This window comes from Clavelina lepadiformis, chromosome 9, assembly GCF_947623445.1.
Source record: "Clavelina lepadiformis chromosome 9, kaClaLepa1.1, whole genome shotgun sequence".
Lineage (NCBI taxonomy): Eukaryota > Metazoa > Chordata > Ascidiacea > Aplousobranchia > Clavelinidae > Clavelina > Clavelina lepadiformis.
In genome coordinates, this window is record NC_135248.1 from 11,769,589 (window position 1) to 11,785,596 (window position 16,008).

Genomic DNA, 16,008 nt, shown 5'->3' on the forward strand with positions numbered 1-16,008 from the left:
GTTTAAGTGCATTAGTTAATTGGAGTGCTTTGGCTTCTTGTAGGATACAGCCCTTAGCGTCGGTGATATCATCACAGGGCATCACACATTTGTCTGGGGTTTGATCAATTCTGAATTGTAAAGCGCCAGTATTGCAACACGAACCAGACGGATTCGACGGATCAAGTGTCGAATAGACATCAAAAATGACTCGAGTGGAAACCAAATTATGTCGTTTCTGTCGCTTCCTTTCAAATGCAAAGCGTACCCTTAATTTATAAATCATTGGCTTCACAGATAAATCGAAATAAGTTCGCAACTAGGCTTAAGTGCGCTACCTAGCGATTATCAAATAGCTAAGTCTAATGCATTAGCAGGCCAAGCTTAGAAGCTTGCCAAATGAATTACAAGTCAATTAAATTGACTTGCGTTTATGAAATTACTTTTTTTATTTGATACCAATATTCTTGAACTGTTGTTTTCATGGAAGAGTATTTGATTATTTTTTTTTCACTCTTTCTATGATATCTGCGGCAAAACGGTTGCAAACCTCTGAATTAACGTGTTGCTGATTACAGTTGGTTTAATACGCATAAGGCATAATGTTAGTTTTGCTTTGTAGAAGCAGATATAAAAACACGAGCTTGATACGCGCTTGTATAGCCACTATATTGTCACATATATGATCTATGATTCCACTGAAACTATATATATATATAGGCCTAAGCTATAAACCAATTTCTGGAATTTAATATGAGAGCAGATTTCGAAAAGCGTTCAAGGTGGTCGTGAATTCAGGAGGTTGGAAACTACTGATTTAAAGACTATACTAAAATGTAATTTCAACAAATCACTAGAAAATTGTAGTGCTGAACATCGGTGTTTAAACTGTATAGAGATCAATAAATGATAGCATAGAATACTAATAATAACATACAAACAACAACACATTAATAACCAGAGGTGGGCAGTCGGTAGGACCGACTCGCTACTTTGAAAGTACCGTCGGTAACGGTACCGGTACTTGGCAAAAAATGTAGGCTACTATCTACTATAAAATGTTGCGGGATTCGGTACTATTTTAAAAAAGAATTTCGGTACATTGTCGGTATTCCGTACCGGTATTTTTCTTGTAAAAAATATGTTGCTGCAAACGCAATGTTTGCCGCTATTATGCCCCCGGTAAAGATTACTCCAGATCCAAACATATGTGACATTACTTGTTTGAAATTTTACTTGACATTTCTAAATTAATAAAGATCAACAGTTGCTAAAATTGGTATCAAGAGTTTATTAACATGTACTTTTGAAAACATACTTTTTAAAAATTTTTAATTATCATGTGAAAATAACCGAGTAATTTATGAAAGAATTTTACCAAAGAACTTGACCTCCGCGAACCGGGTATTAACAAGCATATGTATAGGCCTATGTGTATATCGTCTCCGGGTCAATGTGCCATGCTGCTAGTGATAGAACCGGATGTTAAAACATTTGAATCCCACCACTGATCATGACCATCTGCTGTTATCATGGTTATCGTATCCCGTTTTTATATACGATGTCTATAGCGTTTATAAAATTTCGCATTCAAGTGAAGTACTGTACAAGCATTTCTAAGTTCTGAAAACGCTCTATCAACCACAATGACTATCTAAATAAAAAAATGAAATAATTTATTTAGAAATCTATGAAAAATTTATGCTAATGTTGCTAAAACAACTTTAAAAAAATATTTTTACTGTCATGTTATTTTTACTGTTACTGCATTTACATTTCTGAAGCCTGATTTATTTCCCACGATTCAACGTCATTTTGTGAAATCATATCATGACAAAGGAAAACAGTAGCTTAGCCTATTTGACAAGGAAGGCTAGGGGCTACATTTGAAATAATTAGGCATTTTTAGCATAAAATTAGATTATTTAAGCTGCCATATACCATTAAATCTTCTGTGGAATGTTTATGCTGGACTTTGTATGTCACTAGGCTATGGTATCATAATCTATCCTTTATCCTCGGACTGAACTGAGCAAAGTTGGATCCCTTACACTTTTACACTCCGACTTGATTCTTGAAGGTCTGAATCAGAAGGAGTTATGAGGTAATAGAAAATAAGTTATTACGTAATAATTCCTCAATACTTAATCCTGATATGTGAGTGCAAAAGTAAGAGACCCGGTGTCCGGAATTTTTGCACGACTTTCACTTCAGATTGACGTGGATTGCTTTCATGTTCCGTAGCTTATAAGAAATAGGCTAGGTCTAGCTTAACTTTTGGGGTTTAGTATACAAGTGCACAACCAGATGACGTCACAATTTGAGTAGCTGGGATTTAGTATACAAAAACATCCTGGGGTTGTGCACTTCTACACTAAACCTGAAAGTGCAATGAACGTAGAGAAATTAAGGCGTGAAAACACTTCTGATCTCAAAAAAGTTTGGTCGTAACTCGTGTGGGGCTATGGCTTAATGGTTTGGCTCCACACCTTAGGCCCAATACAAAAGTGCATGCTTTATTTTTGCAGCCACTGTCATCTAGCAATAGGATTGTTTTTGCAAAAACAGGCCTAGAGGTTTTTTGATAACAATTAAACATGAACAAGAATAAATCCTTACAGCATGAAATTGATTACTGGAAAGGTAAGCATATTTGTTGTTTCCATAAAAGTCTGCTATGTTGTCTAGATGCTTTCTTGCTGTCCAGTTAAGTTGGTTGCAGTATATAAGTTGATATAATCATGTCTGATTTACTCAGTATGTCAATCACAAACCAGAAACTTTTAGTTATGATTAATGATATATAATCTGCACATTTATTTACTTTTACAAGATAAAATTTGTTACGAGACAGAACGTATTTTCAAGGTTTGATAATCCCTTAAAGAAGTGGGAACATTAGTGGTAAAATACCTGCCCGAAGCTATTTTTCTATAAGTTACTATTTTGCTTCTGTGACCCATAGATTAAGAACTCCAGTGCAAGCAGTAGCCTGTTGTGTAATTGCAATAAACCTAATTCGTCAATTATTCATATTGGTTACTTTACAGAGTTGATTACATTGCACAAACAATCAGGAGCAAACCAACATGGTACAAAGAGATATACTGCCAATCATGGCAAAGTAAATGGTACTTTCTCAGGCCACTATACTTGGACCAAAAAGAATCATGACAAAAAGTATAGTAACATTGTGTTTCTGTATGGACATGTGTAAGCATGGTGCATACTACATAGGCTCTGTAAAATGTTTAAATATTTAGTATGTAGATGCTACATTCTAGTTTTCTATCTTTCACTTTTGTATGATAATGCTTAAACTTGTATTCCTCACAGTTTCTTCCGTAAATGTTTATTTACAGGTTTATTAAAAGCTCAAAGGTGAACACAAAGATACCAAGCACCAAGGTTGCCATGGCTCTGGCCATTCTTTTGTTTTATGTTTGCTTCGGAAATTTGCTTGAATATATTTATCACTTTTGCTTAAACCTTTTTAGGCCAGTTGTCCACAAAATAGGAACTTTATTGCTCATACACATTCGAGGGTTCCACCTCAAACATCAGGCAAAGTCAGGTTGACAAATGCAAAATCCTTTTCCCCACCGTTGGATGACATGAAAGCAAACAAGTACAAATGGAAAAATGGTCACTCGTCCTCAATGCTTTCCAACGATGCTTACAAGCCACCTGCGAAACTAACAAAACTTGTTGACATGCCAGAAAGTGGAAAGAAAATTATTGCAACAAAACACAAACTGGTGAAAGTTGCAGGTTACAGCAGTCCAACCAAAAAGCTGAAGCTGAATCAAAATGTTGTTGGTAACTCTGTGAATGTGATAAACAAGGCTTCTCCATTCTGTTGGACCAAGGACAACTTGAAGCTGAACTTACCACAAAAGTTGCATCCAAAACATTCAATTTCATCTGGTAAAATTAAGGCTAAGACAGGATCATTGACAACAAGTACAAGGTAAGTTTTATTCCGAAAAGTTGAAAAGTAGTTACATATATGTATTGCTCTTAGTCCAGGAGCTGCTTTCGAGGCTTATGCTGCCTGAGAAAAGAAGTTTAGCCTAGCTTAATGAAATTGTTCTTTTAGACAAGCTCATGCCGAAATACATCAGCACAGTCCTGGGTCTTTTCCTAGGTCAACTGCAGGTAAACAGATTTTAAACAAGTACCGGTTACAAAGGACTCACCACAGACGGTTAGTAAAGGAAAGCTTATATATGGTTATACTTTTATGCTGGGATTAAATTATGGTGATGTTATTTGCTTTTGTTATGTGTACGTACATGACCTGCTACATGTTTTCAGAGCTTCCAAAGTTAATGTTAGTAAGAATCCTTACAAAGTCATAAAGAAATCACCTAAATCACTTACAAACAAAACATCTTATCACTTGAAATTGAGACAAAATGGTTATGAACATGTAAGTTTAGGATAGCAAATAAATTCAGTAAACATTTAGTTTCTTTTACATTTACATTATCACACTAAGGCTTACTCTAATGGCTTGCACATATATTGTGTTGGTAATGATTAGAATGCAACTTTTCACCACAAGCAACATCCCTCCATTAGAGGAGCAAGCAAGAAGAAATTGTTATTGCCCAGACACTCCGCAGGGTATTTTACTCATATTTTGTATCAAATATTTGGTCTCTATATATTATACCATAGCTTAGAATTTGATGGATATACTGTAGAAGCAAAATCAAGCTAACTTAGGTTTACGAACATTGTAATTGATTGTGCAGGTGTCTATGCGTCTCTGTGTATTTATTGTTTGATTTTATTAGCTTGATATACACTTTTTTTGTCAGAGCATTAATCAAGAATAGTCGTTATAAACTGGTAAGAGCTGGTACTCAAACAAGAAGTCCCAAAACAGGAAATATTGTGCTCAGACGAAAAATATCCAGAGGTAACAAGTATTCTTTGGTGTTCTTTATTCTTGTTCTAAGCATGATCAGACGAGAATGTCTAACCTGGATGAGTAAATTGTGATGTGTTTCTTTTTCAGTGAAGTCCCAATCGTCGAAACCCTTGCTTCATTTTCCTACCGTGAAACAACGATTGGCAAGGTAAGCAACGGACACAGAACATATACGTTGTATATATATTTTAAGCTTCTTGTAGGTGTGTCTTAACATATTGTCCACTTGTGTTTAGTCAAGTTTTGCACAAGAGCCTTGAAACAATTCGTTCTAAAAACAAACATACTAAGAAAAAGACCTACTGTTTGTTTTACAACAGGTAAGGTTGAAAACCTACACCAAACCTGGGTTATTTTTTTGCCATTAGATTTAAATGTCAATGGCTTCGATACGTTTAGGTTTGGAAAGTGTAATAGGGGTGGAAAGTGCCCTTACACCCATGACCCAGAACGTGTTGCAATTTGCACAAGGTATGAAGTGTAGTAGACTTTACTGTGTAGTTTACTTTACTGTTTAGTGTAGTAGAAAGTGTGTTTTCTTTAAAAGTATCCAGATCTGTATCGATCTACAGCAAAATTGCTCAAAATTATTTACAGGTTTTTAAGGGGTACATGCAGAGATACCTGTTGCCTTTTTTCACACAAGCTCTCCAAGAAAAAGGTATTTAGCTACTGCTATGGGTATTCCAAGATCCAAACAGCAATTTAGTGTTCACTTTGTAGCCCTTTATCACACAGAATTAAGCACGTATTAAGAAGAACGTGAAATTCTAGACCTCACTAATGTACATTTTTAGGTACCAGTATGCAGTTTTTATTTAAGAGGAAGATGCAGTACAAAAGACTGCCCATATCTGCATGTATTTGTCGGGCATAATGCACCTGTTTGTAAAGCATTTGCCACTGCTGGATACTGCACAAAAGCAGACAACGTGAGTGAAAAAGTCAACCTATTATATATACAAAGCACAGAAGTTTTCAATTTATTTTGTAAGCTATTCACACATGCATGCTGGTTACAGTGCAAGGAGCAACATATCAGAGTTTGTTGGAGTTTTTATCAAAATGGTCATTGCGATCGAGGAGAGAAATGTAATCTACCTCACAGTAGGAAAACAAACAAGTATGCAGTTGATAATAATACACGCTGGTGACAGGATAAATTCCACAGTTTACCTTTTACCTGTTTTATAGGAAGAAAAAGAACACTCGAATTCCAGGAAAACCAGTGTTACAATCTCAAAGCTTGCAGTGTAGCCTACGGTATAAAAGGCAAGATGACACCGGTGTTTTTTCAAATTTTTTCGTTACTTGACTTTATTTGCAGGTCTATGGAAAGTGAAACTGCTTTTAATGATACCACTGGATTTATAAGTTTACCCAAGCAAAAATCTGATGCCCTACCGTTGACTGGGGAGATCTCAACAAAAGCTGAAATAACGGATTCACTAGGTGGACATATCTGTCTTAGGGATGTGTTCAACAAAATCATGATCGTCATTCAAATTAAGCTTTCAAAGACTGGGCTCTTTATACATTTTAAGGTTTTATTTCAGGCAAGCAAGCAGTGGAAGTGAAGATGAGGATACAACCACGGTTAAAAATCAAGATTCATTCTTCACAATGAATCAGCAGGGTGGTATCATAAGTGTTGTTATTTTTATTCATTTTATGAGTACTATATGCAATGTATAAGATTTTACTTGGCCTTTTTCAATTGTTTTTGATTTAATAAAAAACATCACACCAGCAATGTGCATTCTGGCATGATATTCATTGCAATAAGGGCAAAGTGACAGGCATGCACACAGTAGGGCATAAAATAGCAAGGCAAACAACAACTGAATTAACAATTTGCGTGGAATATTCTGATGTTGACAATTTTCATTGAAGGCAGCCGGTTTTTAACAGTCTCTGTGTGTGTGCAGAAGGTATCGAGCAGTATTTAAAAGTTGCACAAAATGCAAGGGCAAGATAGCATTCATCAGGTTGGTGGTTTTGTGCTAGCTGCCGCTGGTATGCAAGTTGTTTTCAGTCATCTGAATACTTTCGCTACTTGCTACTGCAGCAGGGGAGGTGTTGATTGGTGTTGCCATCATTACACGAAGAGGTGTTGTGGAAGACTCCTGGAGCGAAAAGAAATTTTCGCAAAAATTTTAAAACGTGACCGGGAGTATCAAGTTACAATTCACTCACAACTATAAGAAATCACTATTACCCAAACAAAGCAATATTTAGGTCAAAAACAACAAGTAAAAGGATGGAAGATTAAAAAACACAAAAACTAACCCCGCTCATGGAGGTCATCCCTCTTCCGATGCTCTTTGCAAACTGCTCCAGATCACTGAATTTCTTCTGAAAAGCTTCCAGCTCAAGCTTCATGCGCTGGTTTTCTTGATTGATTCGGTCGACCTGGAAAGATCATTTTTCTGTGAAACAAAACCCAATCTGCTACATTCAGGCAACACAAATCAGCTGGTGGGTCAGCGCCAGGCAAAACTGTTAACTTGTCAATCATGAGAACTTTTAGGGATGTGGAAATAAGAAAAAGCTCAGGCTCATGATAACCAGAGGTTTTAATTTTAACACAAGTTTGTACCCAAGCCAGTGCGTACATATGATGTCATAATAAAACAAACAAAAGAGTTAAAATCCGAGCAAAATGGAAAATGTACATTTGACTGGTGTTTGAAATGAAAGTGTTCGACAGATGCAAATTGTGAGATTTGCTGTGACTCTACGAAATTGTGACTTTACGGAACATAAAATAGCATCACATATGAATTTCCTAATGACTAAAACGGGTGTACTAACAATGCAGTAGCAAAGAATGGAACAAGAATAAATTTGCGTAAAATAACTGACTGTTCGTGATTTATTTTTATACTTATCACAGTTTTCAAGCTCTTAACTACACAATGCACATCCATATTTCATATAAACTGATATGCCCTATCTGTAGATCATTATTACTGACATGCTTAAATACGACATTTCACATTTAGTGACTTTTGATTCTGGTATTTATTACTGCACGAGGAAAATTAACCTTCACTGCGGTTTAGCGCAAATAATTGACCTCGTAGCGATTGGTCGGCAACTTTTACAAAAAAAATTCTCTGGTCTCTAGCAACAATTTTCTTAATATTTTATTTGAAAAAAATATTAACATTTGGGTAAATCTTAGTATGAAGCTCAGGTTCGTCAGAACACTTAAAGTTGGCAAGGTTCAGGCTGCACCTTAGGGTTCATGTTTGACACATCCCTACAGAACTTTCAAGGTAACTAAACATTTGACTGAAACAAACTGAATCTTTGTATGAAATAAGGAGCAAAAATAGACATGTATATATCTATTATAATATCAAAATTTCCAATTATATATAGATATCCCTGCATTTGTATTAATTGCAATAGTTTGGTGCAGCAAAATTACTTCAACTTTCCCCAAGATCTAAGTAGACATAATAATTGTGTAAACCTCATTTTGGAGATGAATTCTTTCCAGGTCCAGTTCATCTTTTTGCGTAAGTCTTTTAATACGACACGATGCTGCGTAACCTCTGTTCTTTAGTGTTCTTCTTCTTTGTTTCAGTCGGCGACTTTCCTAATTAAGTTAAAAGCTTACATTGAATAGCATTAGAAAAACAAATTGAGCAAATAAAGTAGCCTGTGATGATAAATGGATTTTACCTCCGGGGAAAGTGACCTCAAGTGGCGATTAAGCTCTCTTACACTTAAATTAAGAAGTTCGTCATCCGTAAATATAGTTGCTCCTGAACTTTCATTTTTTTCAGCCATAGTCGGTAGTTTTAGTACCATTTACCTACCATGCCAATCTTGCCTAGTGTACAGAGATGTTTGTCAAAAAACTTCTAGCTAGCTTATGTATTATACGCAATAAATTTGTATCAAACCCCTAGAATACCAAGTTGCAAAAATCTTCCTGGAGATTGAAAACATGATATGCAAAAACGATACCGTCGTTGTAACACTTTACTAATACCCTTATTACCCTAAATTGTCATAAATGCTGTTCAAAATTTTAAACAACTTGCATGAAAAACTGACCATCGGTACATTATTAGCATATTGTGATCCGTTATGAAGAATTGACTGAAGATTGCTTCAGGTGACAATGGTTAACGGTTTAAGTTGAGAAGTCAGTTGGATTGTTGAGTTTGAGTGATTGATCAATTCTTTGTTTTTTTCACAGAAAATAAAATGACTGTTTGCAAAGTTTGCTCTAGAAATGTGTGTCTATTGTTTTCCTGATGTTATAATTTTTGAGAAAACTGCATGCGGATAATGCGGATCCATATAAAAATATGGAGTTACCAATGCTGCGGTACAGGAGGCTTTCGTTAGAAGTTGTGAAAGAGTGCACAAGTTTGAAAGTTGTTAGTTTTATCTCTGTTGGGCAACTGCTTTGCAATCGAAACTTCCAGTGATACTAAATTCATCATGCTGTCACAGTAGCAGATCTGACGTACACAAGGCCTATGTGGCAAGGCTTGCATAATTCCATAACTGCTTTTATGTCAAAATTGTAAGTGTTATTCATGTCACAAGTCGTACTAGCGATGCAGTAATGTCCACTGGAATACAACCAAAGTATAACATGAACGTCAGAATGTGGATATTTGGGTGATAATGTATACCTATTTTTAATTTAGGTGAAACTAGGCCTACATTGACAGACCAGTCCACTACACGCCTGACCTGTCCATCTGTCGTTAAAACCCAATAAAAAGTTTAACATTCCTTAAACTACAACATGCATAAACTCTTAATAAACGTAGGCTACCAGTAACTTAGTTCTGACTTCTGAGATTAACTATTTATCTGCTATAACAAAACATAACCAAGGATAGTTTATAAAGGGCAAAAGAGACTGTAGTCCGCAATCAATGCAAGGTCTAGGCCTATTTTAAGAAGTCGGGGAAGTAACCTGTAGGCTATAAGCCAGCTATTTTGAGGTCATAATAGGCTACTGCACAGTACAAATTGAATATACGCAGATTTTAAATGTTTCACCCCACTCCACATATAGATTCGAATTCTCGCTACAGGGCAAACGTGACAGCTGGAAATAGTTACAAGCCAAACAGTCGGAATCTTATTATTGTTTTACTTCCTATGAAATTGCAATGTCATCAATACGCACCAAAAAATAAGCAAATAATGATGACGTAGAAATTTTCCAGCTAGACCAGGGGTGTCAAACTCAATCGCACCAGGGGCCAAAACTCAAAACTTATTTAAGGCCGCGGGCCGTAAGGATAAAACTTGATTGAACGTTTCGTGACACGAGTACATGAATTGGAACAGTCAGCGAAACAGCACCAAATTTTTGTTTTTTTTGACGGTTTTGGCTGGGAATAAATCGATTTATTCTATCGTATGGTGGGGCAACTGTTTTGCTGCTGTATTGTGCGATTTGTAAGTTTATAATCTTGTTTCTTGCTTGAAAAAAGTAAGTTATACTGCACAATGATCTCGCCGGCCGGAAATAGTTCAATGTATAAAATAGCATTGTGGGCCAAGTTTTATTGTAAAGCGGGCCGGATGTGGCCCGCGGGCCGGGAGTTTGACACCTATTATGAGCTAGACCGACGCGGCCCGCACAGCCATAAATATCAGGGAAAGATCACGACTGTTTGTTTCTTTATGACGTAAACCTTGTCACGCTTGGTTGCAACCAATTTTTTGAGAATAATGTACATCTCATTTAATCGTTCTTGGTTGATGTTATGCTAGGCTGGCATTTCTGTATGCATTTGAAAGAAATTTTGTAATTTGGAAAAAGTGACTAAATGTTAACGCTAACACCCATTGTTGCACTAAAGTTTTAAATACGTCAAAGTTAAACAATTAATTAATTATCCCAACGATACACTACTCACTGGAATTGGAGACCCGAAGAGTCCGTCTTGGACAAGTTTTGTTTCAAGAAGATTATCACGGTACAGTCACCGACGTTTGAACTAAAGGAGGAATCGAAAAGGGGAACAAACTAGGCTGTTTGACCGTTAGGGCGCTATTGAGCAATGGTTTGCTCGTGGACTTAACTGAAGTGGTTACGAAACTTATGACTGCGCCCCAAGAGAATTTTGATGGCCAAATGGACACCCCAAAGAGCTTTTATGAGTTATCGAACACAAATTAACTTTTCTAAAACGAGAAAAATTTCATTTGACTCAGCGGGATGCATTACAACTGTGTTGTAAAAGGTCGTTTTTGATAATTTTGCCTTTAAAAGATTCTTTGTGTGGAAATGTTTTTCTAAAATAAATGAGAATTTTCTACGGGGGGTGTATAAGATGTTTTCAAACAGATGATATTATCGTTCACAGCTGTAACGGCAACAATGGCTGAACACAAAACGTAATTTACAACGCATGAAGAGTTCTTAAAATAACAGCAAGATAACCGCAGTCTCGAAATACTAACCATAGGTACATTATAAAAAAATCAAAATAAGAAGATTTTTGGAAGAAAATTAAACGCAGACAACGACTTAGCTGTTTTCTAGTATGCGGAGGTCTGATTTTCGGTAACCTAAGATATCATAGATTTTTAGTAATTAACTTGATATTTTCTATTTCTTTTTAGTTTTACAATTTCTGAAATGAGGTGTGATGCTCACGTAAGCTTGTAACGGTTCCCACAGATTACTATAGGCATCTAAAGTGCGAATGCGCAGCACCTCATAAAAAGATAGGGTATATTAGCAAATTGATACAATGTTGTTTATGACATGCAGTTGTTATTTTTCTAATCTATGGAATAATGTATATATTTTAGACATAATTGTCACTGTTGGTGGCTGAATATTGTGAGTGTACCTTTTTTGCGGTCGTCGATCAAACTTCGCGTAGTGTATTTTGGTAATTTTGTTCTAGCTTTTGTGTTTGGCGGTACACATAAAAACATACAAAGGGTTGTTTTCTATTTTTTACACACGTTTAAATGTTGCCTTCTGCACAAACAATCTTTCCTACGCAAATTCCACAAAAATCAAATTTTTTATTACTCGAAACTTTAAAAAATTCTCAAACCTGTTTCTATACCAGGTATAGTTTACAGCACGTGTAATTGGTGCGGTAGTTATTCACAATCCTCAAATGTCAGTTGTACAGTTCACGACGTAAGCGACTTTGCATAAAGCGTTTTTCACGAATACAAAACAACGGTTTTGCCGCAGTTTGTATAGGCTGGTATAGACTTATACAACGGCAATGCAAAAAACATGAAAGCAACCTTATAGAATATAGAACTTAGTAGAATGGCTCGAGAATGAATGATAAAAAATTATCGAATTATGGAACCCACAAGTACCAGTGTCGGATTATATGTAAGAAAGAATATGTCTTTATTTGTGTCAGTGAATTGAAGTTTACGATATGTTTAAGTTTTTCTACCTATATAGTAAGAATTTTTCTTTAAGAAGCAGCACGTTTAGGTTTTACGTTGGATTCGTGTTTTGCCTTTAACCTATAGCTATAAGAAATAGAAAAAGGTAAGTGAAAAAGGGGATTTAAAATCTATTACTTTGCTCGAGGTCCCATTCATTTTGTTAAAGTTATTATTTCTTTTTTATCGGTTTAAATTAAAATGACGTTATGACTTATGACGTATAGCTTGCGTCAAAACCATTAAAATTTTGCTCCAAGATAAAAACAGTTGTTTACGGATTTAAAATAATTACATTGTTGCTCATTTCTTTCCGATATCAGCCTTTATCCATATGTTAAGTCTATATCTTTGTGCATGTGTGAGTGCATTGGTGACAAAGGAATGTTTTGACATGAGCTGAAGTTATCATTTGTGTGATAGTTGGCTGGAAATGCACTTGCCTTTTGGGCTGTGATTGAAAATTGGTCTTTTCTGTCAAATTCAAGCGCGATTCTTTACATGTTTGCAGACGCTAGAACAAAAACTTTGACTTGCTAAGGTTATGACTTGAATTGTTTTTGACTAGATGTTTTCCAGGTGCATCGCATAGCATAGCAGAAGCAGAAAATACAAATTTTGTAGTTAAGTAAAATAATTTTGGGTTATTATTTACGCCACGTTTAAATGGGCGATAAAGGTTTTTTTAGATTCTTTTAAATTGGTGTACAAGTCGAAAAAAGTTTTTAAACGTCCTAGCCAAAACGCACCTCAAGAAAAGCATATATAGACTTTACACCTGATGATTTTACCACAGCAGGACACGGTTATATTGTTGCTAGCAAGTAGGAATCTGTTTACAAAACAAACTGTTTACAATTATTCTCTTTCTGGTAACTGTCAGCACTTACCGCGAATGCATACGTTTTACTCATTACCAGAGAATGACAAATAGATCCACCGCAACACCTGTTGTTAATAGATGAAGTATGATGAATACTATTTAAATATAAATATACAACAACAGCAAAGGACAGTTCCGGCTGGAAAAAAAGGAAATCTTTTAAGTTAAAGATCGTTGCTACGAGTGTGGGCAATGATACATTGAATAGGGACAGCAAAGCACCTATACCTAAAACGGACTTAGCAAAAATTGAATTTGGTGCAACTACATAACTAGGTCAATCTAGCTTGCATTCACATTTCAGAATCATTCATCGTTATTTGTAAGGCGTAACTTTGAAAAATAATCAAATTAGTTACTATAGTTGGTACAAATAACAACTCAAATTCTGTCTTTATTTGTATGTTTTTTCATCGAGATGTTTCCAAGGAATGACTTTAAAGCAATTTTCGATACACGAAAAAACTCATATATGGTGTACTGTATTTACAGCCGAAACGCAGGAAGATACTTGAATAATCATGTCAGGTCAAATACTATAGCCATGTACAGTTTCATTTTCCTGCCAAGAATCAATCCATGTGATTACAATCGGAGGCTACAAATACGTCATGGTAATTTAGCAATGTTAAGTACTCGTACAACAACAAACCGAATTATGTCACCTCATGTATTTATCTTAGTACGGCGAGAGTCATTGCCCCTGTTTTTCCTCAAGAGACCGTAAGGCGTGTTTGGAACGTGAATGAGTTTCGTATTTGTACCGCAATTGCTATAGTGACGTCAAAAAACGCAGTGCTCCGCGAGTATAGCTGTGCAGTTCGATAGTGCAAGAATATATTTGGGTCCCTAGAGCCTGATTTCGATACATTCCTTCCGTTGCTCTTACTTGAGACGGGTTTTAGTTTCTTGAAGATTAAGTTCGAAACCGTGACTAAACCAACCTGAAGGGATGAAAATTGTAGTATTCTTTTAATAAGCTATAGGTAGCTACAAGATTAAGGTTTGAGATAAAGCAGATGGCAATATGCGCATAATGAATCTAAGGAGTGCTTTATAGGCGGCAAACAGGGTATAGTTTATTGTTGTTTATTAAGTCTTTTGTATGGGTTTTATTATAGATGTTACTGCTTATTTGAGTTAAAAACGGTTTCCTGCACAAATGCAGCAACACGTTGCAGACGGTAGCTATTTAGTGTTAGTTTTAACGCTACAATAGACTAACATATGATAGGTTTCCAGCCTTAGTTCTCATAGTATAGCCAGTTAGACATGCATGTAGTGGTCATCTTTTCTTTATAAGTATAGGCTATCTACAAAGCTGAGTAATAAACCAAATAACCAAAAAAGACCAAAATTAAGGGAGTCACTATTTCAGAAAATCGTACTTTTTAGACTTTTCGTCACAGGTTTCTTGGTAACCAAACTTAAATGTGATAACGTAGTAACCTAAAAACCTAACCTTAATTTGCGTTCTGTTTTTGCGAACATTTTCCATACCCTTTCTCCTAACTAAACAGCATATCTTTAACAACGGGCTGCTTGACCCGCTGAACTCGCAGTGAAACAGCCACTTCAAAGAATTCACTTTTGTCGATAATCCTGATATTTTACGTAATTATGGAGATCAATAATGTTACCACTTTGTAACCAAAATTCTTAATATGCGTGCTTCATTATATTTGTACGTTTGGGTTAACATGTACAATTTGTGGATGTTCCCTCCATTTGCGGCAAGGTGACGTCACGTGTGATGGGCTAGTGGAGATAAGAGCGTTAGTGACGTCACGTCTTACAAACCTTGCATTAGTTGCAATTGTAAACAAATGAGTTGTGGAGTGATTCTTTCAATGGGCCCCTATTTCCTATCAGGTAATTGCATGAAAAAAGGCAACGGCTCTATCGTCAAAGTTGGAATGGTTTATCACCATCTACTGTATATTGTTATTGCAGCTTTTGTCAGGTCGTAAACCGCAATGCTTTGTTTAAGTAAAATTGGCGGCTACCAAAATACACGTGATTTGAAATTTCGGCTTTCGACAGCTGTTTGTATTTTGAGATTGAAAATCGCGTTTAATGATGTGAAGATGTATGAATAGGTATTTTGATTTATAACGTTAAACGCATATCAAACCGTATAACTCACCGTCGACGGGTTTCAATCTATATAATTGGTTAAGGAAATAGGTCTTTTATTTTAAAGCCGAAAGGTTACAAAAAGTAGAAAGCAAAGGACACTTTTTGCTTGTAATAAAATTTTAGTTCCAAATTCCTGTTTGACTCCAATCCTTGGCCGAAGATGCCACCTGAGTCAGCTTGTCATAAAACGGCGCTGACCGCGACAGACGGTCGTCACTTAATGCTCCTGTGCTTGCGCTCACGTAATTAGTAATTACTGTATCTATCAAATGAGGAAAACAGTCAGCAAGCACTTTATACTCAACAAGACTCGCATGCAGGTGAAAAAAAGTTGGTTTGACGGTAGGCACGATTTCTGCAGTCAAAACGTTTGTTAGTTTAGTAGCGATTTCAGTTTTCATTCTGTCAGTCATAGGAAAGGTGTGATACGAAAAAGGCACCTCACGTTAAGTGTGATGTGCGGTAAGTCAAAAAGTCTATTCACGCATTGAAGCGTCGCGGTGACAACGAAGGCGTTTGAAAAGTGCTTGTGATATCCTTGCTCGTGCATTCGTTATTTGACAACAGCGCTTAAGCTTATTCGAGTTCATAGAAACGTCTTCGAAGTAACTTCAGCAAACGAAAGATCAAAATCATTCTGCATTCACCGAAC

The 16,008-nt window shown here is 36.1% G+C and overlaps 2 protein-coding genes across 3 annotated transcripts; one reads left to right on the forward strand and one right to left on the reverse strand.

Moving 5' to 3' along the window:
- Positions 1-1,816: 1,816 nt before the first annotated feature.
- LOC143470558 (uncharacterized) lies at positions 1,817-6,671 on the forward strand. 2 transcript variants are annotated; one of them, XM_076968774.1, is made up of 18 exons: positions 1,818-2,083; positions 2,508-2,622; positions 3,030-3,159; positions 3,342-3,387; positions 3,477-3,949; positions 4,079-4,186; positions 4,297-4,411; positions 4,526-4,608; positions 4,806-4,906; positions 5,006-5,066; positions 5,155-5,238; positions 5,318-5,389; positions 5,516-5,579; positions 5,716-5,850; positions 5,941-6,041; positions 6,113-6,181; positions 6,246-6,370; positions 6,475-6,671. In XM_076968774.1, exons 2-18 carry the CDS (start codon positions 2,577-2,579, stop codon positions 6,543-6,545), a joined length of 1,884 nt encoding a protein of 627 aa, XP_076824889.1. In that variant the 5' UTR covers positions 1,818-2,083; positions 2,508-2,576; the 3' UTR covers positions 6,546-6,671. The 2 variants fall into 2 exon arrangements, with proteins under 2 accessions (XP_076824888.1, XP_076824889.1); XM_076968773.1 differs by having other exon boundaries at positions 1,817-2,083; positions 6,246-6,671.
- LOC143470560 (transcription factor MafK-like) lies at positions 6,448-10,057 on the reverse strand. Its single transcript, XM_076968775.1, has 4 exons — positions 8,612-10,057; positions 8,400-8,525; positions 7,208-7,330; positions 6,448-7,044 (listed from the first exon to the last, which is right to left on the reverse strand). Exons 1-4 carry the CDS (start codon positions 8,738-8,740, stop codon positions 6,922-6,924), a joined length of 501 nt encoding a protein of 166 aa, XP_076824890.1. The 5' UTR covers positions 8,741-10,057; the 3' UTR covers positions 6,448-6,921.
- Between the last annotated feature and the right edge of the window lie 5,951 nt (positions 10,058-16,008).